This window comes from Silurus meridionalis, chromosome 19 (assembly GCF_014805685.1).
Source record: "Silurus meridionalis isolate SWU-2019-XX chromosome 19, ASM1480568v1, whole genome shotgun sequence".
Taxonomy (NCBI): Eukaryota; Metazoa; Chordata; class Actinopteri; order Siluriformes; family Siluridae; genus Silurus; species Silurus meridionalis.
In genome coordinates this window covers 6,845,970-6,873,897 of record NC_060902.1, presented here as the reverse complement: position 1 = coordinate 6,873,897, position 27,928 = coordinate 6,845,970, and the positions used below count along the sequence as shown (strand labels likewise).

Here is a 27,928-nt window from a genome sequence, read left to right as displayed (position 1 = left end):
GCATTTCTGAGAATGTTTTACACAGCCATGTATTCATGGTATGTCAGAGACACGTTCAACAACCCTTACAAGTGTGTGTGGAGGAGGGGGTCACGCTTGTTAATCAGGTTCTCTTCCTGAACATTTACATCTTGAAATCTTTGGTTAGGAATATCAGGATTTTCAAAACTTAGAGATAAAACCAGGGTTGATATGAATCCAAAATATAAATAATTTTAATTTCTTTGTGGAGGTGAAAATCTGTAAAACTGCGCACGCGTGTTTTTTTTTTTGTTTGTTTGTTTTTTTTATAAAACATACACCCCCACTCCTCCCCTCACACAGCTGATCCTCCCCATTTGCACAGCAGCGCCCCCTGTCGGTGACTGTTGTTACCGTAGTAACGTGGTGAATGAATTTCGGGGTATCTCCTCCTCCTCCTCTGGCGTCACGTTCTCTCCTCTTACAAAAGCTACATGGAGACACTGGAGCGACCGGCCACAAACGACGGCGGTCGTCCTGGGTGTCGGTGGAAAGACTAAACAAGAGGCGAAATGAGGGCGTTCGGTTTGATCCTGAGGTCCGCCAGCGGCATTTCGGTTGCCCGGCAACAATCCCGGAGGGCGATGTGCGCTTTCGCATTGCCCAGGAGAAAGGTAACGCATTCCTATAGGCGTCTGTGAGCTATAGGCTAACAGGGCAATGCTACAGGCTGTAAAAGTAGCATTAGCATGTGAAAGAGGTCGGTAGACATCATTGGATGGTCAGGTCCACAGCTGGTTTGCTGCACATAGGCTCAGTGCATTAACTTCACAGATTATGAGCTCAATCGACGGTAGTGTCAACTTGTGTTCTCATAAGGGGATGGAGATGATGTTGGGGCTCATAATGGCAAAATGCCGAAACATTTAAATACGACAACATGCAGGAATTCTTCTGTCTTTTCCTTGTTTCTGTTTGGATTGTTTTCCTCTGGGATTGTGGTTAAGTGGGGGCATGAAGTCTATGTGGGAATAAACCCATAACAAAAGCTTCTTCAATGCATTAACATCAATCCACAGGTTTGTTTTTTTCCATCACAAGTCAGAATATTTGCTTTGATTTGCATCCATGATTTTTGCATCTATTCATTGGAAATCTCCAAATTCTCTTTGTGTGTAAAAATGAAGGGATGATCTAAATCCTTTTTCCATTTTCAATCTTTCCATTTCTTCAGATGAGTAGATCCGAGCACAGGCTTTCAGATGATATGTTCCTGACGTCCTGCGATCTTCTGCTGTTGAGTTATTCAAAACAATACAGACGTGTTTGTGGTGTCCTTGTAGACAATTTGTGTCTGATGTTCACCTGCAGGAAACGTGTACTGTGGACAATGTCATTCAGCATAAAGTATATACTATTCCTTCTCTGAAAATATTGGAATGGCAAAGACGGTTCTCTTGATTTTTATTTTACTGTACACTGAAAACAATAAATTTTAGGATCAATAGATGAGTAGGACCACCAATTGTGAAGGTGAGCAAAAGTGTAGGAACAGATAGTAAACACCTTCAATATATGGTTGCATATCTGTTGCTAGTTTGCCACCAAACAGTTTCATTCTTTGCTCGAAAAGAACTGCATCAGGACAGCAACTAAACCATTGCATTTTTTTTGTGATGGATTCAAATTTTTTTGAGTGTTTATGGTTTGGTGAATGGCAGTCTAAAATTTTCCACCTTTTGTACCTCAGGTTTTTTGTTGTGTTGGCAGTGTGTTTTGGTTCATTGTCTTGGTAGATGATGAACGCCCTTCCAATTAGATCGGATGCATTCTCTTAAATTTGCAGATAGAATGGATATGAAGATTTCTAAATGTGTTCTGCTGCTCCCTTTATGAGTTACATCATCAATAATAATTATTGAGACTGTGGCAGAAGCAGCCAAGCAAAACCAATCCCATGACACTACAGTCACCATGCTTTGATTAATGAGATTGGCTGTTATGGATCATGAGCAGATCCTTTCTTTCTCCATAAGTCAGCCTTTCCATCACTTTGCTAGAGGTTCATCTAACCCCAGAACGTTTTTAAAGAAATCTCTGTATTCATTTTCAATTTAAATTACCATTTGGACTTCACAATCTAAATCTGCTGATGAATGGTTTGCATCTTGTGATACAGTCAATAACTGCACTTAAAGTCTTCTTTGGAAGTTGAATTTTGATACCTTCACTTCTATCCTGTGGAGGTTGTTGGTCATTTTTGTTATTTGACATGTCTGGTTGATAGACACCTCTTTTCATGTTGTCTTATCCTTTATAACAACCAATGCATTTTGCACAATTGAAACCCTGATGACAAACCAAGAGTAGATATTCAGAGCTAATCCGTTGTTCTACACAACGGGTGTAGGTTTTCATTCCAATCAATTAGGAGCCACATCTGACAGCCTGTTGGAAGATATCGGAAGTGAAGATCAGCACCGAGTTGATTAAAACAAGTAGAACAGGGAGGGGCAAACTTTTTGCCTCACGGGCCACAATGGGTTCTAAAGAATTGGGGCCGGGCCAGGATATACAATATAAATATAAATATTAAAATACGGTAATGCACTCGAACAAGGTCAATGTATCTGAAGTGCAACATCTTTTGGGGAAACGTGGGCATTACAGGGGAAAGGTAAATTAAACAAGGTTTACCCGAAACTATTTTAATAGAATTTGGTCACGTTCGGCGGGCCGGATTAATAAACCCAATGGACCGTGTGTGGCCCGCGGGCCGTAGTTTGCCCATGTCTAAAGTAGAATCAGGTGTGGCTTTTTTTTGATCAAAATGAAACCTGTAGTCACATGGCCTCTTTTCCAGTAAAGATTGTTTAAACAGCCCTAGTTCAAACAAGCAATCTAGAAGTACAGACCTGGATCTGTCAATCAAGCGTTCCAGTTCAGGTTCATCAAAAAGTAAGTTGTTTAAAACATTTAAATGTAAATATCAGAAAACGTAAGCTTAAATTTTGATCCACTGTATCATTGATTTTTTTTTTACCTTAAACTCGAATGTTTTCATTGCTGTTCTAATACTTTTAGAGGTGGCTATATTTTGGAGGTAACTTCACTAACAAAGTAGTGCTGCTCAAACAATAAAATACACAAATGTACCCAATCTCACCGCTGTATTGTTTCGAAATAAAAGCACACGACAAATTAATTACTCTTAATGTAAATTTATATATGGGAATATTTCTTATAATCGTATAAGTAACTTACAGTCATGTAGACACCTGGCCATCACTCTTCAATTTAACTGTTGCCACAAAATTGGTAAAACAATTGTGTAGAATGTCTTTGTATGGTGTAGAATTGCAATTTTTAATTTAGTGGAACTAAGGGGTCCTGTTAGAGAATGAAAATGCTTCTGTGAACAAAGCAAGGTTCAGGGCATTTTGGTTTGCCATTGAACACCATAGAACTAGAACTAGAATGCCTTGTACCTGATTGAAGATAAAATCCACTTTACACGTCCACTTTCCAAAACATAGTTTAAAAATTTTACCAGAAGAGTGGAATAGTTCAACAAGCATATGTTATATGGGTATGATCAGATGTATTTTAATCTTGATACATACCTTTGTCCATATAGTGTTTGTAAGTAAGCATGCTGAAGCTGTAAAATAAAAGTTAATAAAAGTTGTAATGTGTGAATATTTGTTTCATACACCCAACAGATGTCATTTTTTCTATAGGCTTTTTGCCACTTGTAAAAAAAACTACATGTAATGAGAGTGTAAAGCATGCATGATGTATTGTATATCCATATACATTGTGTAATTTGAATGAATGATGAACCATATGCAGAATCAATTGACTAATCTAATCTATTGACACGACAACCTCAAAAAATCCAGGTCAGCTCAAATAATTGCAGTAAAGCAATCGAGTATTAACTTTACACAACCAAAGTATCCATCACCAATACATGAGCTTAGTAATGTTAAACAGGTCAAACATGGAGCCTACTTAGTGTTGTAACATCGTTACTACAAAATTCCTTCAGTGTTAGAGGTCTATTACATACAAATAAAGAAATCAGTAAGTTGTATTCAGCATATACCTGTAAACCTTAATAGCCTTAATGTTAACCTTAAGACAAGGTCTGATGTCTATTGTTTTTTTTTGTTTTTGTTTTTTTAATACCTTCAATGCATCTTTACTAAATACATCAAAAATCATGCAGTTCATGCAGCTAAGCACACACACACACACACACACACACACACACACACACACACACACACACACACACACACACATATATATATATTTGTTAACTCAACACTCTGGATGTTCACACAGGACTCATACGCTGACATTAACCCTTTTGTGCTGGAAAAAAATACAAATAAAATTGGCCCTTAGGGAAAAATAAGTTGCTAGAGTAATCAAAATCTGCTGTTCTAAATGTGTATATAGTATCAGATTGTTTGAAAAAGCTGCATTAATTAAACTTACACTTATACAAGGGATTTAAAAAAGTACTGCACAGGCCTTAATAATGATACTCATGCAATTATTACATAAAGCTATGCATAGAATAAGGATATTATTGAATGTTATTTGTATTATTAAAAGAAATTCAAAAGAATTGTGTTTTAAAGCTGAAAAAAATGTATTTTATTGGTATAAAGTCATAGACACTGCAACTGTGATGATACATGGATAGTGTACATGGATTAAATTCACATTATTCATGAGAAGCATGAATTTTTTTTTTTTTTTTTTTTGTAATCTTATGCTATTAGTGTAGTTGGATTTGTTTGTTGGTGTCAGGAAATAGTAAAGTGCTGGTAATCAATGGATTTATAATAAACCATTTATTCAAACAAGATAAATTGGACTGGTTAGAAAACTGGAAATCACTTTGTGATGCATGTGTATATTTAGAGTCTTTTTATGCTGTAAGTGTTTGCTGTGAAGGTGATTAAGTCCACGTGTGAGTAGACATTGATCTGTTGAGTGTGAACATTGAGAGAGATTGGGTATTGGGTAGGGGTGTACACAAACGGTACACAAAACTCATGGTTCGGTACGTACCTCGGTTTTTAATTCACGGTTCAGTTCAGTTTCGGTACCAATAGATGGAAGAAATGCAAAATATAACATTGCTTGTCGTTTTTATTAACGCACTTTATTATTATTAACATTTGTGAACATCAACAGTTTATATTTTCGAAACAATTTGAAATAAAAAGCATGCTTTGTTAAATAATGTATAAAAAGTGTTTTATAACAAATAAAATAGAACAAATCAAATTTATGAAATACACAATTATTATTATATTGATGAAATTGAGTAGTTAATTAAATTGGCACAAGATAAATTGATTAAATACAATTAATTAAATGGGAAAATTAAATTGAATAGTTTACATTTGTTAGACCCCAGTTGAGTAATACAGATGTGTATATAAGTGTGTGTGTTTGTGTTACATTTAATATTAAATTTCTTAAAGATATGATCTACTTAAATGTTCTACTTATTTCAGCATACTTTAACAAATGTCTTCATTTCTTCCATCCTTCAATTATTCACTCCTTTAATTTGTGATATGTCAGGATTTTCTCCTTTCGAAAGAAATTTTTGAAGCTGGGCATAAAACGCTAAAGAATCCATAGCGCTAGCGTTGGCCACTAGCCAGTTCCTGGTTAGCGGCTAACAGTAGCTCCATTGATTTTTCTTGCATTTTCATCAAGCGCAAAACAAATCGTATTTTCGGTATAGAGTGAGCAGCCACAGTGACCCTGAGGCAGAGACTAAACAAACTTGCAGGAACTCAGATTTTAACTATGTTCCACACGTAAAAAGGATTGCATTCGGTACACGTGTGTCTATCTACACTCTTTCTAACATTCTTCTCCTGTTTAAACAGAACGAGCCAGGCTTCGGCTTGCTGTTCGACATCGATGGGGTTTTAGTACGAGGAAAGACACCCATCCCTGCAGCCAAAAAAGCTTTTCACAAGCTGGTGGACTCTAACGGCCAGTTTATCGTTCCTGTGGTTTTTGTCACCAATGCTGGGAACTGTCTGCGGCAAAAGAAAGCAGATCAGCTATCTCACATTCTGGGGGTTCCTGTGAGTAAATCAGTGAAACACACTACATAACACAGACACAGATGACACAATGCAGTTTAAGCACTGGGCTGGACGATTGGTTTGGAATTAATCGTTAATAGTTTTTCCTCAGTTTGGTCACATCCCAATTCCCATCCTTCAATATATTGATTTCTAATGAAAGCTACTAACCGGGCAAAATAGTGCAGGAAAGTGGTAGCTCAGGGGGTAAGTCGTTGGACTTCTGGTTAAAAGATCGAGTTCAAATCACAGCACAATCAAACTGCTGCTTCTGGGCCCCTGAGCAAGGCCCTAAACCCTAAGATAAATCTAAGTGGTCTTTCAAATAGCGTAAATGTAAATGGAACAAGACTAATGCATCTTTGTAAAGAAGAACTGAAACAGAACTAACCAATGATTTTTGCCCACGGTTACAATGGCTTTTACAGTGGTTATCTTGCATGACTTTAAGTTCTGACCCAGTGCATTCAAATGCAGAAGTGTACATTTAGAATTAAGACTATAACTGAGGATTGCAGTTTATATCACAATCAGAAAAATAACTTATGTTAAGCTACTAATACTGATTATTTAAATTTCTTCATTTCCAATATGAATATAAATGTGCTTTCATAAATATGTATATAAAACATAACAGTAACATCCTTTCATAACAGTATTCAGAGCTTTCCAGAAACATTTAGCACCTTCGTGACATTTCTGTTCTTTCCAGTATTGCACACTGCGTTCATCAAATTTTGCCTGAAAGTTGGAAAGGATCCTGGGAAAATCACATACTTTTCGCTTTTGGTTCTTTTAAAACGATATTTTTGTTTATATGACCTTGTGAATATTTGTAAATAAATGGTAAAATTGAGCTGGGTCAGTGTTTTTATATGTGGAATGTTACTCATGTATGTACTTGTATATGTTTATCGTTCTCCCACAGATATCCCAAGATCAAGTCGTGATGTCTCATAGTCCCCTGAGAATGTTCAGGAAATATCATGATAAGTGTGTGTTGGTATCAGGTCAAGGCCCAGTGCTGGACATTGCCAAAAAGTATCCTTTTTAACTTTTGGTATGTATGTATTGTAAACCATTATTAACTTGTTGTAAGTGTCACATTATAGTGCGACTAAATATTGTATATTTTAACTCAACAAAAAAGTGCAGTGAATTCATCTTGTCAGTGCTTTTCGATTCAAGCACAGGGTTGCTGGTGTTAGCAAAACCAAAACACTGTGTAGTGGCTAAGCTTCCAGAAATATGAACTATTCCTCTACCAGTTCTGGTATAGAGACAGATTATTCTGTCAAGGAATGTTGACGAATGTGTCATTAAGCATTATTACAGTTACTTTCCAAAAATGAGTATATGTATTCGGTGTTATTTAACTTCAATGGCAACGATTTCTAGAATCCTAAACATATGTTTCTAGTCTCCTGACACGTTTCTACAAAAATGAGTTTCTGAAAAGTGTAGAACATTCATGAGAACACAGCAGTTTGAGGGACAACGCACAGGAATCTCTCAGAATTATGTTGTTGGAAGATTGCTCAGCTGTTCAGACATCAATTGAATGTATGGTCTACCACCTAAGAGCCAGAACAAAAATGAGACTTAAAGCTTCCTTGTACCCTGACAGATGATGTAAATGAGTAAATGACTCATGTCACTAAGGTGTGTGAAACATGTGAATTTCTTGTTTATATAACAGTTCAGGCAGAGTTCATGATTGCTGCAGGTTAGGAAATAGCATGATGTAGATTAGATTAGTACTGTGCAAGCTGTGCATGGAAAGTTCTTTATATATGAATTCAGCATAGATTCACACTAGTGACCTTTTTTTGTGCAACGTCAGTAGATTTCAAATCCGAATAATAAATCTGTAAACCTGGATAGTTATTTTATTTTAGAGACCCTAATCTTTGAAAGAAAAAAATCTTGCCACTCCTACATTGAGGGATGATAGCTGTAAAGTGCATAGAGCCAAATGTGTTGGTTGTTTAACACTGTGTAAATGTGTAACAAAGTGAGCTGTAAATTCACCAGACCCCAATCCATTAGATTTTTTTATATACCAAAATACACTTTATTAATTTGGACAGTGCATGTAGGACGTTTTAGAGACAAAGTGAGGGAAGCCACCAGGAGGGAGGAAAAGAGGAAGACCAAGGAGGAGGTTTATGGATTTGGTGAGGGAAGACATGCAGGTAGTTGGGGTGAGTCAGATGTAGTACAGAGGGGTATGGAGACGGATTATCCGCTGTGGCGACCCCTAATGAGAGAAGCCGAAAGAAGAAAAAGACACTTTATTAATTTCTAGTTGAACTGCATACTCATTACTAAAAGCGTCACACTGAAAACTGACAGATGACAGAATAGCTGAAAGAATTGGAACGGTTTTGTTCTGAGGTGCATGTATAAATACAGTTTACCTGGTCAAATAAAGGGGTGCACGCAGAGGTGCTTGGGTATTTTGCAATCAGGGCAGGATGCATTCTCTCGTGAGCTGTTATATGTGTAATATATTATATGTGAAATTTAACGCTATAGCTTCAAGCTACACGATGTCTGGTTTAAATAAATAATTAAATCATTAAATATTCTCAGAAAAGTACCCTTGAATTTGACTGGATTCTATGGAAATATACCTGCTACCTTGAAGCATTAAAGCAAGAAATAATTTGTCAGATGCGTAAGTGAGTCTTCTGCCAGTTGGAAAAGTGCTCCTTTAAATTTTCTTACAGTTTCATAAAGCCACATCAAAGTATCTCACCGTTATAAATGCACTTTGTTGAGCCACAGTCAAGTGCATCTAAGCTGAGGTCCTTATTTGTGTCATTGCTAAAGTTTGCTATACAAAACTTACATATTGTGAGGGGTCTTTTGTATCATACTGAAGTATGTGAATTTTTTCCTTAATTTTTGCTCTCAGCTTGGGCTTTATTAAAGTGGTCAGTATCGATATGGTAAGAGAATCATTTCCCCTACTGGACATGGTGGACCATAACCGACGACCAAAATTGCCAGTGAGTGATATGTTTTTTTTGTATTTATACATACTTCTAGTAAATGTCTTTACTTTTTAACTCGAGCAAAGAACTATGCATTCATAAGCACAAAAAGCGTACAAGCTTGTAAACTTAAATTGCTTAGATAAAGAAGGACACACATATGCATGTTAAATTAAATGAAGATCTAACTGCATCTCTGCAAACAACAGCTGCTTGTGGGAAGCAAAGTCTCTGTTCATAATCCTGACAGGCATCACACATAATTAAAGGAAACATGAATAGGGTGATGTCCCCGGAAATATCAGAAGAGATTTTAATCTCATTAGCCAAGAAACAGAATCTGGGATGAATAGATGTTTCAAAACCAATAATAATTTAAAGGAAGGCCATGCATGGCCTCAGAGGAACCGTTAGAATCTTGGAGAATTGAATATGATCTTTAGGGGAACGGGCCAAAATTAAACCATCAATTTCTCAAAGCTGTAATTAAACAGTAGGTTTGGGTTTAGTGTTGGTCATTGTTGGTGTCCAAATACCGGAAGAAAGAAACCAATTATTTCCCTCCACTGTATCTTTCCAGTATTATTTATTCTCAATTATCTCAGCTCATCTTTAAACTAATTTTTTTATTATCCTGCTTTTATTCATTCTTTTCATGGCATAAAAGAGACATTTTTATCTCTCTAGTTTCTCATGCATTCGGTTGTAGGTTTATACATGTTATATTTAGTCAAGAAGAGAAGAGATTATTGTTGGGCTTATGTACATAAGTAAATATGTAAACTGTTTACGTGCCATTTTTACACATCTTTCCTGAATTGCTGCTATTTGCTCTTTTGCACAATATTTTGTTGACAATATTTTGTTTACATTTTTGCTACTGTTCACTGTCTCGTTACAACACGTTTACTGGTGGAGCAGTTTCGTGTTCTGTGTATTGTCTTGCACTGTCTTGTGTTGTCTTTGCACTGTCCTGTATTGTCTTGCACTGTCTTGTGTTGTCTTTGCACTGTCCTGTATTGTCTTGCACTGTTTGCACCAGGTTGCACACATGCACTTTATGTGGCAAGGACACTTAAGCACACTTGGCCCTGTGTTTTTCTGTGTCTGTGGTTGTTGTTTTTACGTTGTTTTATGTAGCATCAGGGTTCTGGAGGAACGTTGTCTCATTTCACTGTGTACTGCGTCAGCTATATATGGTTGAAATGGCAATAAAAGCTTCTTGACCTAAAAAAAAAAATATATATATATATATATATATATATATATATATATATATATATATATATATATATATATATATATATATATATATATATAGACCTTCATTCTAACCTTAAACTGACTAGTCACATACATAATGGAGCTTGGTTTGTGTTTTATTGTGTTTAGAGTTTGGCCTAAACCCTGCAGGAAGACATAGCACAGGATGTATTATCATAAGCCAGTATATTTCATTTTTCATTGTCAAATTCAGGATCTCTTCGATAAGAGTTAGACCAGGAGAGATAACAATTCTATTTTTCTTTATTATGATTGCAGTCCTCTCCTATTGTGAACCTTACAGACATTGAAGGTAAGATCCTTTTGTTGCTAAATGGATTTGTTTTTTTTTTTTAGCCTGCCTCCGGTATAGATTTAATGACTTGTCCATTCTTTGCAACATAGTCCACCAGTAACTACGATACAGATTGTTTAATCTAAAATACATTACAATGATATTTGTAAGACATGAAACATGACAGGATGTGTTATAAGATAATCAATGATGGTTTGAATACTACCCGATAGTGTATTAGTTATTTAATTCATTAATTAATTACATTATGCTAGAAAATAATTTTCCTACATTTTCTCATACACCACATCAATTCGACAACAATTATTATTTTTATTTATTACGAAAACAATCCCTTGTTTTATACTTACATTTAATGTTTTGGAACATTCACATTTTAATTCTTATGATCATTTACAGCTATAACAGTCATTCTCTCACCAGCCGCTCCTGAGTAATAAATGTTCTTGTTCAAAATGTTAAAAAGCTCTAAAACTGAGACTTGATAATTGTCTTCAGACATTTTTAAGTCTGCTGTTGTTAATTTCATATTATGTGAAGCATCTGCTATGAAACTGCCTGTAAAAGAGTTGTTACCATTGAAGTATAAAATTGAGGACTTTGAATATAATCCTGGGATTTTGCATGCAGTCGGTTATAAAAAGCAATTAATTAGTTTGCATGTGATGTATATAAACTACATGTTCAAGTTATGGGGAAAAATAACTCAATAGAAAAAGCTTCCAGAATATGGTTTCTTAGTATTAAAGCTTTAGTAATCCTTAGTTGGCTGTACTGGCTGTAGTCATGGCAAACAAGCAGAAAGAATTTGATTAATTAGACGGATAAGGTGGTATTTATGACTAGAATTTCTGTATAATTATCATATTTGTCTTCTGCTTATTTGCAGCTGTGATCCTCTTTGGAGAGCCAGTTAGATGGGAGACCAACCTGCAGCTAATTATCGATGTTTTACTGACTGGTGGGAATCTGAGTAATGTATATGCAACATCTAACTCCACCCACCTGCCTGTTTTAGCATGTAACATGGACCTCATGTGGATGGCAGAAGCCCAGGCTCCAAGGTAACTGTTCAGTAACATTTATTAGTTCAGGTGTGCAATAGCAACACAAACCGTACAACAAAACTAAAAGGCAGCTACCTTCTGTGTTTCCTGATTAGCTGTACGTTTAATAGCAAGGCCCTAAAGGCTAGTAGAAACAATAGTTTCCAAAACATTGTTTCCAGCATATTTTGGTAAGACTTGGTTCTTCATGATATGTTTGTTCATGAGATGTTTGTTTAGGTATATTCTTTTAGCAATCTCTTTTGCCTTTCAGGAACAGATGTAATTGAGTGTACTGAGATCACATGATATTTGAATTGCTCACACTTTGATTTCATTCCACTATATACTGTATGTCACTTCTGATGGCAACTGGCCATCATCATTTCCACCCCATGCAAAAGATATATTAATGGGGCTGGCTTTGTGCACACAGTCATTGTCATTATGGAGCAGGTTTGGGTCTCCTAGTTCGAATGAACAGTTTGGCTAAAGGCAAACATATGGCTGGAAAAGTCAGGTATACAAATAGTTTTATCTGTAAAGTGTAAATATATATAATCCACATTCCCAGTCAAGTCCATTTTAGTTCCAGGTTGTAACATTGCACTCTTCTTGACTTTTTAATATTTTGCAGACATGGTATACTTTGTGTTGCCAAAAAAATCCACAAACAGAAATGTATTACCCGATACACAAACTAACCTAAACTTTTGCCAGTTTTGTTCAAGACTGCATAGCGAGTACAGTAAACACGAGATATTAAGGACCTCTTTTCTGTTGACAGATTCGGCCACGGCACGTTCATGGTGTGCCTGGAGAACATCTACCAGAAGATCACAGGCCAGGAGCTGAAGTATGAGGCTCTGATGGGGAAACCTAGTGAGCTGACTTATCATTACGCTGAGTATCTGATCAGAACACAGGCTGCAGAGCGAGGCTGGAGATCTCCAATCACCTCACTCTACGCTGTTGGGTAAGAATATATCACAACTTTACCTCATCTCATATTTATCTGTTAAATGATATTAGCTCAAAGAGAGCTCTAAAGAAGTGTGTTTGCACAGCTAAAGTGTACATTAGAGCACATTATATGGATAAAGGTATTTGGGCACCTGACTTTCCTGGTCGTATGTGGTTCTTCCCTATAATTCCTACCACAAAGTTGAAGGCACATTATTGTAATGGATGTCTTTGGATGTGGTAAAATTACCTTTACCTTCACTTGAACTAGAAGATCCAAACCTATTCAAGTGTGACAGTGCATAAAGCCAGCTCCATGAAGATATGGCTTACATGGGTTGGAGTGAAAGATCTTGAGTGGCCTGTTATAGAAATCGGACCTCAACCCTACTGAACACCTTTGGGATGAATTGGAACACTATCTGCACCCCAGACCTCTTCACCTTAATAACATCCATGTGGCTGAATAAGCAAAAATCTCCAAAGCAAATAAGCATCCTAAATGTGCAATGGGATGTGGCAAAAGCACATGAATCTTATGTTCAGATGATCACAATCTTTTGTTCATGTAGTGTATGTAAACATACAGCTGCCGTCATCACTTTCAAATATACAGTGCATCTGTAAAGTATTCACAGCGCTTCGTTTTTTCCACATTTTGTTATTTTACAGCCTTATTCCAAGATGGATTTAATTCATTATTCACTCAAAATTGAGCTCAGGTGCATCCAGTTTCCACTGGTCATCCTTTAGATATTTCTACAGCCTGATTGGAGTTCACCTGTGGTAAATTCAGTTGATTAGACATTATTTGGAAAGACATATACCTCTCTATAGAAGGTCCCACAGTAAACAGTGCATGTCAGAGGACAAAACAAGAAATGAAGTCTAAGGAATTGTCTGTAGACCTCCGAGACAGGATTGTCTTGAGGCACAGCTCTGGGGAAGGGAACAGAAAAATTTCTACAAGATTGAAGGTCCCACTGGGCACAGTGGCCTCCATCATCTGTAAATGGAAGAAAATTGGGGACCACCAGGACTCTTCCTAGAGCAGACCGCACAACCAAACTGAGCAATCGGGGGAGAATGGCCTTAATCAGGGAGGTGACCAAAAGCCTAAAGGTCACTCTGAAAGCTTTCCATCGTGTCTCTGTGGAGAGAGGAGAACCTTCCAGAAGAACAACCAACTCTGCAGCACTCCACCAATCAGGCCTGTATGGTAGAGTGGCCAGATGGAAGCCACTCCTCAGTAACAGGCACATGACAGCTCGCCTGGAGTTTGCCAACAGGGACATAAAGGCATCTTAGACCATGAGAAAAAAAATTCTCTGTTCTGTGAAACATAGATTGAACATTTTGGCCTGAATGCCAAGCATCATGTGTGGAGAAAACCAACCCGATGGAGCTTGAGAGGTTCTGCAAAGAAGAATGGGAGTAACTGCCCAAAAGTGGGTGTGCCAAGCTTGTAGCATCAAACTCAAAAAGACCTGAGAATACTTATGTACATGTGATTTTTTTCATTCTTCCATTTTTTATTTCTAATAAATTTGAGAGAAAAAAAAAGATTTCAAAACAAACTACTGTCACGTTGTCATTATGGAATATTGTTTGTAGAATTTTTAAGACAACAACGAATTGAATCAATTTTGGAATAAGGCGGTAAAATATAATGTGAAAAAAATGAAGCGCTGTGAATAATTTCTGGATGCATTGCATTTTTGTACTTTTATTAAAATTGATTATTCTCTGGATTTAAATGATCTATAATATACATACATTTTCCTCCCTCAAAGTATTGTTTTTTTTTTTAATAAAAAATATGAGATAATAGATCAGAATTTTAGGTCTAATTTCCTGATATTTACATCTAGATGTGTCAAACATATTGGTAACTTTTGGTTAAAACTACACAATTTATCAAATGGTCAGAAATATTGGAACAATGATTGATCAGTGCTTCTTGTTGTCGTGTCCTATTACCTTGATTTTTTTTTTTTTTTAATCTTAATAGCCCTGAATGTGAATATGAGAGAAAATCAAGGTATTTTAAAGATGGGGGAAATATGGAAAATCTAATGCATAAGCCAATACAACATTTTGGAATGTCCTAAAAAAATAAAACCACTGGTGTACTGACAAGCAGACATAAAAAAGGTCAGCCTTTTTGGGAAAAAACCTCAAAAACAAGATGAAACAAAAAAGAAATAGTACCAGTATCACCAGTAACATATACAGGGGTGAAGCTATTGGAAGCAGAATTAGAGACAAAAACGAACCTCTACCAATGTGATGGAAAGACCAGATTGTTTAGAAAGAAAGGATCTGCTAATGATCCCAAACATAAAAGCCCACTGGTCAAGCATGGTGGATAAAGTGAGTCATGATTCGGATTCTTGCCATGGCTGCTTCTGGAACACGCTTCCTAATGATTGATTGATAATGTCACTTATGATGGTAGCAGCAGAATGAATTTAGAAGCCTACAGAAACATTCTGTCTGCCAGTTTATCAAGAAATGCATCCCGATTAATTGGGAGGAACTTCCCAATAAAATTCATTCAGCAAGATAATGATCTTAAACTTACTAACAACACAAAAAGGATTTGAAGTGGAAAAATGGATCTTAATCTATATGAGCAGCATTTCACCTCCCAATCAGTCAACTGAAAGTAGCTATTGTACAAGTCTCAAACAGCATCACAAGAGAAGACTGCATTTGGGTTATGTCAGGTGTGAGGTTGCCTTGTTTTAATACTTTTCAGGGGGGCATGGCGGGACATGCCGATAATTATTAAAATGATGGGGTAGTAGAATGCAGCCTAACCCTGAAGTTGTTTCGCTTCCTGTCAATGAAAAACAACACGGTGCAATTTTGAGTCATTTGTAGCGACCTTCAATGATTTGGAATGCCTGCGAAACAGGTTACTTCCTGTTATCTTTTACATTGTGACAGCTACAAATAGAAGTTCCTTCGCCAGTCTCTTCTCCTTGTTTACTCACTCACCCACTGAAGAATGCAGCTTCTCACGGTATCAAGAAACTTAAAATTAGTATTTTTTTTTAATGCTTCACTCCTGACTGCGACACTTTCCAAAATGATAAATAAATGTCTCTTTATAAAACAAAATCGTATTTTCAGGATTGTGCTTGGGGACTACACTTCCTATTCGCCATTGCACTATGTCATGTGATCTCTCCGCCAGATTCGCATTCACAGATAGTTTATATAGCCTTACGTTATACCGCACTGTTTGTCCCACTTTGGTCTTTGTGGCTAATGTGGCTAAGTTCTGGTTTTCTCATCTAATTATGTAGTGTTGTGTTTCTTTGTTTGTTATATTTGCACTAATATAAAGCTGGTTATTCTCACATTGCATTCTCACGTTTTTTATCTGGTTGAAAATGTGTTTTTTATGTCATCATTTGTCAAAAAAAATGTATCACGTGTCTCATGTTTTACTTCTCCTGACATTGTTACTATAGAAACAATAACGAACAGTATAATAATAAGCCACTTGGCCCTTATGCGTAGCGACTTACATTTGTAGCTATGGGGTTAAGGGCCTTGTTCATGGACCAACCCAAGAGTGGGAGCTTGGTGTGACTGGGCTTGAACTAACGACCTTCTGATTCAAAGTCCAATGCCTCAACCACTAAGCTACCACCTCCCCAAAATAGAATAGAACCAGGAATCAGATTTGAGTATTCAGCCCTGTGGTCTGAACGGATTTTGTTCTTGTTGTTTAAATATAAAATGTTTACTGCCATTCACGTGACCTAAATAGATCATATTTTTCTTACTTCCGGTCTCCTCTAAATACCCTAGAGACAACCTCATGACGGACATCTACGGTGCAAACCTCTACAACCGCTACCTCAAGGAACGGATGTCCAGGAAGAGCGGCCAAATGCAACAAGCTCTGACCGGCACAGGAGCGGCCGTCTCTCAGGACGAGGACACAGACAACGACTGGGAAAGTGAGTTAGCGTCTCCTTCTGCCACATCCTGCAAGTCTATCCTGGTGTGTACAGGCGTGTATAACCCGCACACCGAGCTGCTGAAAGGCACCAACCAGTGCATCAAAGAGACTGTGTTCCATGGACACCGCGACTTTCGAGTCGAGCCTGCGCTGATCGAGCCCTACAATGTCGTCCAAGATGTTCACGCTGCTGTCGAACTCATTTTCGAAATGGAGAAATTTGTAACTAAGGTTTAGTCACATGGAAACACTGAATACAAGAAGCTTAAGCTTTTACTGTCTCGCCATTTCTAGGAACGTTATTACATAAAATATACATAGTTAGAAGGACAGACTATGATCCATAAAGCACAATACAAGACACTGTGGTATATTACACATATGTATGAGATGACTAGATATGATAAAAGGCTTACAAGACTGTATTACCACATCAGAACCATCTAATTAGATGATTGTCCTTTGTGTTTTGAACACATTTACCACACAAATTTTCTAATTTTACCATATTGTACTACAAAATGTAGGTTTTTTTGTTTGTTGTTGTCGTTGTTTTTTTCTTTATAGTAACTGAGGCCAATTTTAAATTTTTTGTTAGAATATTTATACAGTACAGTATTGATTGACTGTATGTGAATTATTTAGGTCAGGCTTTTACATTTATTTTAAAGGTCTTATCTGTACATTATAATTATTTTAATTCACCAGTTTCTTTAATCCCAACAATTGTTAATTATTTTATTATTATTATTATTATTATTATTATTATTAAACCAGCATTTGGTAAAAAAAAAAAATGTCTGTTTTAAATTTAAATAATACAATTAATCACGTTTCTGAATGTTATTTAAAGCTGGTCTATATACTGTACTGTCCTGTTAAGCTCCTTATAGGTTTTACTTTATTTGTATTTCTTTTTTTAAGTTATTGTTATATTTCTTCACTAATGTGTTGGTCAGTTGAGGTTGCAGATCTGGTCTGTGTTTGTGCCACACCACTTCATTACTACTTAAGTATTACTGAATAATTACTAATTTTAAATTTTCTTTTTTTTTTTTTCTTTTACAGTGCCTTACACAGCTGAGAGACATGTGGTATAAATAGTCCTGCTCTCTTGCACATTGTAGTGGCATGAAAACTATGAATAATCTCATTTTATTTCTTCTCTATGTTTAATCTTTAAGAAATACTGTAGAATCAAACCTAAGGATGGTTAACCTCATAGCTAAAGAAAATTAAACGAAAGCCACCAGAATGAAATCGCTACCACTCGAACAGAATTGCATGTGCAACGAATTTCTTTTCTGTTCAGAATTATTGAAGGTATTGAGAAATGGTATGATATTGAAATGGTAATAAAATGTTATCCCACTCAAGCATTACGTCTCAGGTATACAATTCATGATAAAGTTGCATTGTGTTTGGCAGTTGAAACTATCATCTGATTTAATCACATGACACAAAAAATTTGCAGAGTCAGTAGTGAGGTAACTTTGTAGTGTTAGATAGTGCTATGTACAATCATTGTGGCCCAACAATTATCTTTTTTAATAACAACACATTTCTAAATATTTCTAAGAAGACCGTGTTTTATATATATATATATATATATATATACAGTACAGACCAAAAGTTTGGACACACCTTCTCATTCAAAGAGTTTTCTTTATTTTCATGACTATGAAAATTGTAGAGTCACACTGAAGGCATCAAGGGCTATTTGACCAAGAAGGAGAGTGATGGGGTGCTGCGCCAGATGACCTGGCCTCCACAGTCACCGGACCTGAACCCAATCGAGATGGTTTAGGGGTGAGCTGGATCGCAGAGTGAAGGCAAAAGGGCCAACAAGTGCCAAGTATCTCTCAGGAAACTCCTTCAAGACTGTTGGAAGACCATTTCAGGTGACTACCTCTTGAAGCTCATCAAGAGAATGCCAAGAGTGTGCAAAGCAGTAATCAAAGCAAAAGGTGGCTATTTTGAAGAACCTAGAATATGACATTTTTCAGTTGTTTCACACTTTTTTGGTATGTATATAATTCCATATATAATTCCACATGTGTTAATTCATAGTTTTGATGCCTTCAGTGTGAATCTACAATTTTCATAGTCCTGAAAATAAAGAAAACTCTTTGAATGAGAAGGTGTGTCCAAACTTTTGGTCTGTACTGTGTATATATATATATATATATATATATATATATATATATATATATATATATATATATATATATATGGCCTCCTCACTCTAAATTAGTACCTGAATTTACTAACACCCTTGTGGCTGAATGAGCACAAATCACCACTAACACACTCCAAAATCTAGAGAAACACCTTCCCAGAATAGTGGAGGTTATTGTAACAGCAAATAGGGACTAAATGTGGAATGTGGATGTTCAAAAGGCACATATTTGGATCAGAGGTCCACAAAGAAGCTTTAAACTCAAGCCAAACCAAGCATTTATGCTCCAAAAATTTTATTCATAAAATAATTGAAAATTCAATATGAACAGCTATGGTGTAGAACATTCAATTATTGTGCATACAAATTTTTGATCAAACATCAGGATAAAAATGCATCATGTTTTATTTACCTAGAAAAAGACTATCACCATTCAAACAATATCCAAACTGGATAAAAAAGGCACTTAACACACTGAATCAGGAACATTGCTTTACCATTCACAAGTCATTGGCATCGTAATCCAAAACCAAGTAAAAACTGTTTAGCACAAAAAGGCAAATAATAAATCTTCTCAAAACTGTAAACACACTCTGCAAAAAAAATTCCTTTATATACTGCATTTCATTACTGAAAGTAGTTATAAAAAGTTTTTTATTAATATTAAACATGTATTAAAGTGATTTTGAAAACTTTGACAGTTTGTATAATTTGGACATAAATAGTATAAATGTCATAAAATTAGATTTTTCCTCTAACCTTTTTGATTAATATCAATGAAAATCAATAACTATAAATTGAGTTAATTATATGGCTCATTTCTTCTTACCAAGTCTGTAAAATAGTGAAAATATAGAATTTTTAAATATTTAGGAAATGTTTTATAAAAAGAAAAAAAAACCTTAACTTTCTAATACAATTACAAACAAAAATCTTACATCCTTATTAAAATGTGCTAAAACATACCTAGAGAGCATCAAATTCTTCATGTTATTTCACCCTTATTTGTATGACATACCCTTTGAATAAATAACGTTATCAAGTTTTAATGCTAACAACACAGCCAGGGTTCTCAAACCCTACACACTCAATATGTTTTCAGTTTAATACTATAAACCACCTGTTGCTTGTGTTTGTAAAATTGCACAATGAGCACAAAAATTGGTAATAATGGCAGATGTTAGATTTTGAGTAAAAGCATTTCAAGGGACATACATAATCTGACTGCTGTGGTCTTATACAGGTCATCAGCTCTGAGTTGACTCCCCCCAAGCCTTAGTTGGCAAGTAATAATTCACTTTCAGCGACATTCTGATGATGTGCTGTAAGACAAGTAGTGAATCAGTCGACATGGAGATTTTTGCATTGGCACCCCTGGCTTGATCATTAAGAGTCTCGATGTAAGCCTAGATCTTCGGAAAGCTGCTTTGTGGCAATGTCTATTGTCAAAAGTGCTAGACAAAAAGAATACTTTGTAAAAAGTGAATAAAGGACATTATAAAGTATATTGGTTCGAACAATTTGTCCAATGTGATCTAACATCAATCCAGCATTAAAGTTCAACGTTAGAAATCTCAGCACTGGCTCGGAGCAGATTTAGTATCCAAGGCAGTCATGTACAGCCAAAACTGCAGCTTATACAATGTCCCATTTACCCCCAAATTACAAGATATGTTTGGCATTTGCTTCTGTAGTTTTGCCTAAGCTATGATGCAAATCTAACAGTCTGGGACTCTCACAACTAGCAGTTTATCATTAGGTAGCCTGTGCTCACCTCTAATTCTGTTTTACTTGGAATCTTTATATAATAAAAATATATAAATGTATTCATTAAAAATATTTTGAAATGTCTCTATAGATGACTAGAAAAAAATGGACATTCTTCTTTTGATGCCAGCAAGACTCAGACTAGACATATGTTCCCAAAATTGTATATTAGAGGCAAGTTTGCTGTTTAAAAAATGGACAGTAGTTCTCTTCTGATTGCCTCTTTTACAACCTAACAAACGATCTCTGCTATTCCAAATCATGAAGCTGTGTATGTACAAATGGGATTAGGATATAGGATTGGGGGAGTTGGAGCTTATTTTGAGGTGACTGTGAGATATGTAATGCTCAGATAAAGAAGCAACCACTGGAATACATATGTACACTAAGTGTAAGAAGAATGTTGTGTCTGCTTCACACTTATGACATTTACAATTAACTATTTAAAGAAAGTTAATTGCCATCTGGCTAGTCTGCGCTCGTGAACAGGTCAGATGAGAAATCAGTGGCATATGAGACTATTCTCACTTCATTCCACATTCTGCAGGTTGAACTTTCAGAACAAACAGATTGATTGAAACTTTTTTACATGTTTAGCTACAGCTAATATAAGGCTGGTTTGAGGACTTAAGGAAGGAGAAATCAGATGTCTAATCACTCTCTGATTATAATGATTGTACGATCGACAAGGTTCCTATAAAATCCAAGCAACAGCTACTCTAATCATTTCTGTGCATTGCATTTTCCACTACTCCTTTCTTACTTCTTCGCCTTTCTTAAAACGTCGATTTGAAGTTTTGTGCCTGATATGGCCAGCTAGCACTTCCTGAAAATCGGAGGTGTAGATCATTTAATCAATTAACAACTGAAGATTCTGTCAACATTGCTGGTTAAACCAGGATTCACATAAAGGAGCCCTGTGATAAGTTGCAGGCCAACATGACTTAAAAAACAAAATAAAACATAAAATTTAAAACCAGCATCAACAGCTGCTACAGCTCCAGGCCTCTGCGCTCACATCCTTGCTGTTGAGCTTGAAGCTGTCGGTTACGCTGTCTCTGAACACGGGCCCGCCGTGTCTCAGCATCAGCTCATCTGCCATATGATTAAACGCTTCATCCACGTTGCTGGAGTCTTTGGCAGACGTTTCGACGGCGCTAATGAAGTCCAGCTGGTGAGCCATCGCCTGAGCTTCCTCAAACGAAACATCACGCTCGTCAGATAAGTCGGATTTATTACCTGTTTAAACAGAAACAATTTTGGGTTGAGGAAAAACATTAATAGAGTAATACTGGTGGAAAATAAAAGTAAAACGTGTAAATAACTGCTTCAAATTACATCCAGTTTTTTACTAGAGTCACACAGATGTACTTAGGAGGTTTAGAGTGTAACTTACTGTTACCTATAAACTTCCTTGTATATGAAAATGTAAAATTACAGACAAGCAAAAATATCATTACCTCCTTTCAAAATTTGAACAGAGAATTATAACTGAAAACAGGAAGTGATGTGGATGGTGTTAATCTGGTCACTGTTAGCACAAAATTCCCGATACACAATTGTATAAAATGTGGTAGCAATTTCTTTTTGTTTACATTTTTTTACTTCACTGGAACTAGGAGACCCAAACCTGTGCACAAAGCCAGCTCCATGAAGATATGCTTCACATGGATTAGAGTGGAACATCTTGAATGGCCTGCTACTGTATGGAGCTCTGGGAAACACCTTTGGGATAAATGTGAGTGCACCCCAGTTCCTGATTTCAATAATGCCCTTGTGACTGAACGAGCACAAATCTCCACAGCCACACGCCAATATTAAAGAGATGCAGATGATGCTCTCTCTAATTTGGACACTGGCAGTTCCCACCCATCCACCCAGCCTCATTATATGAAGGCAATGGCAACAAAACAGATTCCCACGCTCCAACTGACAGGGGAGTGACAGTATACAATCATTTCCAACCAGAAATCATTGCAAATTTTGCTCTTTCGGCTCCCTGAGCTGTTGTATTAACAACAAGATTTAGAACAACATCTAATATTAATATGAAACTGTAAATTTTCCTCTGATATGTGTAAAGTGACTAATCAATTGATCGATCTATCACTCTATCTACTGACCTATTAAAAGCGTGGCAATATTAGAGCCACCATATTTCTTGATATCCTCCATCCATCTGGGCACAGACATGAAGGATGCTCTTTTGGTGATGTCGTATGTGATTATGGCCCCGTTCGTGCTGCGGTAGTAGCTCTGCGTAATGGTCCGAAACCTCTCCTGCCCTGCTGTGTCCCAAATCTGCAACTGTTCAACAAAATTAATTATTTATTTATTTCAAAGAGATTCATTCATCCTAAGTAACAACAGCAATGCTGGACACTCGGGAGAATTTACCTTTGCTGGAATACATTTACACACTCATTCACATCTAGAGGCAATTTAGTCTAGTCAATTCACCTACTGGCATGTGTGGACAGTGGGAGGAAACCAGGGAATTCATAGGAAACATGAACACCAGGAAAACACAGACAGTAACCAGAGCTCAGGATTAAACCACATTATATTTAGAAGAAGGAAAATTTTTTGAATCTTAAATACAAGTGATAATAGTGATACTCAGATTTCACTAAAGATCCCATGCTGATTATAAACATTAATGCAAATTGTTTGGATTGGATTGGAAGTCCTGTAATAACTGTAGTTATTGTGATATTGTGATCTAATGCATTGATTGTTTAATTTATCGTTCGAGTGCGGTTTGTAAATTAAAAGCAGCTTGATGAATAAAAATACTCGCATGACGTGAATCTGTAAGAGATCAGAGAAAGATTGCAATCTCAGGGAGTTGACTTGGGTGAAAGAGACCGAACATTCATCGAACATAGAACCTGGTGTCAAACAACAATGTACTGATGTTCTGCTGAGTCATCCATTACAATGTCTCTGGTGCTCTCGTTTACTCTTTTTCTCTCACTCTTTCTCTATGTCACACACACACACACACACGCACACACACACAGCAAACGTATGCCAATGTAAAGTCTGATAAGAAAGTATGAACACAGAGTCTTCTCTGTGATTTTGCAACTAAATTGCCCTTAGTGATTAAACCAAGAGAGTTCAGATGTCGTCATCTGGACCTGAGGAAAATCTCAAGCCACATCATCACAAGACACTGGTGAAAAGGATCGATTCTGCAGAACTGTGTTAGTTTATAAACTGCTAATTTTGACACACTGCCATCACATAAAATCACACAAGTGCCTTGAAACCTGATGCTGATGCAACCAGACTCCTTTCATCTCTGATTTTTTTGGTGATTTTTTTCTTCAGTGCTTTTAAGCATACTATTTGGTTCCTTAACATTTCTTTTTTCTTTTTTGTAGATTCCATTCAACTTGTCCATTCCATTCCCTGTCTATATGGTTTATTTGTTTGCTTCCCCACCACAGAAATAACAGAAATAACACTTATTAAGGTCAGAATTTTTACCTTATAATAATTTCCTGCTGTCATTTCTATCTAAATCATTTGCAGAAATTCTGTATCAGTAATTATTACTGTGGCATAAAGTTAGAGGAGCAAATAAATGTACAAAAATGCTAATACACACAATAAAACAATAACCAAGCAGTTTACAACTCTGACAAAATACAGAGATGTACAGGAAATGTACATAAAATGAAAAAGATTAATAAATAAAAATAAAAAACACACGCCAAGTCTCGTTTTACAAAATATCTCTTAAGTATCTAAAATAGTCATTACATTTGTCAGACCCCAACCTTGACTCTTTTGCCCTGGATGTCCATGGTCTTCATTGTAAAGTCCACTCCGATTGTGTTTCCTTGTCTTTCGATGAAGGTGCCGGTCTTAAACCTCTGGACCACGCAGGTTTTTCCCACGCCGACATCCCCGACCAACACGATTTTAAAGACGAAATCATAAGTGTCGTCTGTCTCTAGTAATGACATGACAGCCTGCGGTGAGAAGTAAATATGAGATCAACCAGGTGGATAAAAAAGTGCTCCAGTGTATGAGTGTGTGTGTGTGTGTGTGTGTGAGTGAGACAGCGAAAACAAAGTGACGTGGATGAATTGGCACCTGCAGAAACTCGCCAACCCGGAAATCAGAGCGGACATGGACGTGTGTATTTTTTCAATGAGTCCCGCCCCATGTGTTCGGATTGGCTGGAAGCTCAGAAGAGTTCCCTGATATGAGAATATCAATGGATCACACATCTTTTGTGGAAAACAAAAAAAAAAGCAAAAAGCAAGGTGGAAAACTGCAATTTTCCTGACCCGGAATATTGGCATTTAGTTTATTTAGTAAAGATGTTGCTTGCATATGGTGTAACCTTTTTGTCATTTCTTTTCAACGGAAATTGCCTTTTCCCCCCCTGGACGTGTGACATGCTGCTACACCCAGATGCTGCTTTTTGTTTCCCAGAAAATTTCCAACTTCGATTTGGAATTCCCACACAGAGTTCGACCTGACGGGTTTGTCCAAGTCTAAAGGTTACCATATGACGTCATAAAACAGACACGTCACCAAAAGTGCTGCCATCTTTGCTATCTATCTTCAACATGTCAAGAATCATTTCTATGACCAAATATATATATTTTTTTTAATGACAAAAAAGAAAGAAAATACTATATATATAGTTGAAGCTCTGCTACCTCCAGCTCCACCTCCTGTCTTTTAGTCAATGCCACTGTCTCTAAACCATACAACATCGCAGGTCTCACCACAGTCCTATAAACTTTCCCTTTCACTCTCACAGATACGCTTCTATCACAAATCACTCCTACCACGCTTCTCCACCCACTCCACCCTGCCTGCACTCTTTTCTTCACTTCTCTAACACACTCTTCATTACTTTGCACTGTTGACTCCAGGTACCTGACCTCCACCACCTTTACTACCTCTTCTCACTGCAACCACACCACTCCACTGCCCTCCCTCTCATTCACACACATATACTCTTTCTCTTACTGACTTTCATTCCTCTTCTATCCAGCACGTACCTCCACCTCTTCAGGCTATTCTTAACCTGCTCCCTACTCTCACCACACATCACAATATCATCCGCAAACATCATAGTCAACCGAGACTCCTGTCTGACCTCGTCCGTCAACCTGTCTATCACCACTGCAAACAGGAAAGGGCTTAGAGCCAAACCTTGATGCAATTCTCCACTTTAAACCGTTCTGTAGTTCCTACACATTTAAACCGTTCTGTAGTACTGCACATTTTACTGCTGTCACACTGTCCTCATACATGTCGTGCACCACCCTCACATACTTCTCTGTCACACCTGACTTCCCGTCTCTAGTGGATAGCACGATAGACCAAAAAACTTATAGGGAATAGTTTTTATGGAGTTTTATGCTAAAATAATGAAATTTATTAATAAAAAAAAATATATCAGTTATATAATAAAGTAAAATGTTAAAACAAAACAGTACTGTATACAAATAATAGCATTTTTGTGCTTTGTCCGTTTTTCAAATATCGTGGGCAGTTTTGGAACGTAACCACCTCAATAAACGGGGGCTTACTGTGTGTGTATATATATATATATATATATATATATATATATATATATATATATATATATATAAATGTCCATGTACCCTCTGGTCGATCAATTTACTTCATTCTTCATTGATGCACGGAAAGGAAATCAAAAAGAGAGGAAACTCAGAAAAAATAAGTTTTTAATTCATGAAAGTTGACCTTTAATAAGGGGCTAGATAGCTAGATAGCTGAAAGATCAAACAGGTAAGTCAGAGTGGCATTGGAACACTACCCAAGCCCCACCTCTCTCTTCACTGCTATCAGCTCACAGCCTTCCCACAACACACCTAACCTTTTCCCCCTAACAATTTCCCCCAGCACCCCACTACATACTCACAGAAGCCCAGGTAAGAATAGAGCTCATAAAGATCAAAGCAAGGAAGGCTGCGAGCCCAGACGGCATCAGCTCCAGGCTCCTTAAGACCCGTGCAGACCAGCTTTGTGGCATATTCTTTTTACATGTTTGGTCTGAGCCTGAACCTGGGGAAGGTGTCACAGTTGTGGAAGACATCCTGCATGGTACCTGTACCAAAAAACGTTGCGCCCAAAAGACAGACCAGTAGCACTGGCTTCGCACCCAATGAGACTGGTGCTTACTCATCTCCGACCTCTGCTGAGCCCATCAATTGATCCACTTCAGTTTGCCTACCAGCCTGGCATTGGAGTGGAAGACGCTGTCATCTTCCTCCTAAATAGGGCTTTTTCACACTTGGAAAAGGCTGGGAGCACAGTGAGATTTATGTTTTTTTTTTACTTTTCTAGTGCTTTTAACACCATCCAACCTGTGCTCCTAAGGGATAAGGTGGATTACATAAGAGTGGACCATCATCTGTCTACCTTAATACTGGATTACCTCACAGACCGACCACAGTTTGTGAGGACTTGTGACTATGAGTCTGGCATGATTGTCTGCAACACTGGAGCCCCTCAGGGAACTATTCTGGCCCCGTTTCTCTTCACTGTCTACACTGCAGACATCAGCTCAGCAACCTGTCACCTGCAGAAGTTCTCTGATAAGTCTGCCATCATTGGCCTGATCACAGATGATGATGACAGGGAGTACAGAGGACTGATCTAGAACTTTGTGGACTGGTGTCAACGGAGCTGCCTCCAGATAAATGAGAGGGAAACAAAAGAACTGGTGTTGGATTTCCGTATGAACAAACAAACTTCACTATCACCAGTGAACATTCAGGGAAAGGACAGAGTGGACTCTGACAAATACCTGGGTGTTCATCTGAACACCAAACTGGACTGGACAGATAATACTGAATTGTAAAATAGCATTCATTGCATTGCAATACTATTGTAAAAATAGCATGTTGGGATATAAATGCAATTTCTACTATTTATTTTTAGGCAGAACTAAATAAACAAATCAACTTTCTACGGGAGGCGAGCTGGTGGAATGAAAACCAGGGCTCCATAAGTCGAAAGTGATGACAGTTGTCTCAGAAACTACAGACCTACAGCATTATCACTAGGTGATGTTTCTGAAGATGAAAGCAGCAGTAATTTGAGTACTGACAAAAAAAAGCAGCAGTAATGAACAATCCGAGAGCAATCATAATGCAAGGAAGAAGAGGGAGCAGCCTTCATCTGATGTTGAAAGGGATTTTTAAAAAAAAGAAACATCAAGGTCCACCTTAGACTATCCTAACACCGGAAGTCTGCAAACGTCCAAATTGTAAGAGACTGTATTCAAAGGTGCAAAGTGCAATGTTCACCTGTTCACACTGCTTTT

The 27,928-nt window shown here is 37.0% G+C and overlaps 2 protein-coding genes across 3 annotated transcripts; one reads left to right on the top strand and one right to left on the bottom strand.

The window, feature by feature from the left end:
• Window positions 1-401: 401 nt before the first annotated feature.
• On the top strand, window positions 402-18,031 carry zgc:77375 (uncharacterized protein LOC402927 homolog). The gene is made up of 8 exons (XM_046875724.1): window positions 402-635; window positions 5,886-6,089; window positions 7,018-7,130; window positions 9,010-9,103; window positions 10,631-10,664; window positions 11,557-11,731; window positions 12,501-12,689; window positions 16,502-18,031. The coding sequence occupies exons 1-8, from the start codon at window positions 534-536 to the stop codon at window positions 16,890-16,892; spliced, it is 1,302 nt and encodes a 433-aa protein (XP_046731680.1). The 5' UTR covers window positions 402-533; the 3' UTR covers window positions 16,893-18,031.
• A 1,081-nt stretch (window positions 18,032-19,112) lies between these two features.
• On the bottom strand, window positions 19,113-27,928 carry rab43 (RAB43, member RAS oncogene family). 2 transcript variants are annotated; one of them, XM_046875682.1, is made up of 4 exons: window positions 27,912-27,928; window positions 24,390-24,584; window positions 22,725-22,908; window positions 19,113-21,840 (listed from the first exon to the last, which is right to left on the bottom strand). In XM_046875682.1, exons 2-4 carry the CDS (start codon window positions 24,576-24,578, stop codon window positions 21,584-21,586), a joined length of 630 nt encoding a protein of 209 aa, XP_046731638.1. In that variant the 5' UTR covers window positions 24,579-24,584; window positions 27,912-27,928; the 3' UTR covers window positions 19,113-21,583. The 2 variants fall into 2 exon arrangements, with proteins under 2 accessions (XP_046731638.1, XP_046731637.1); XM_046875681.1 differs by lacking the exon at window positions 27,912-27,928 and adding an exon at window positions 24,709-24,738.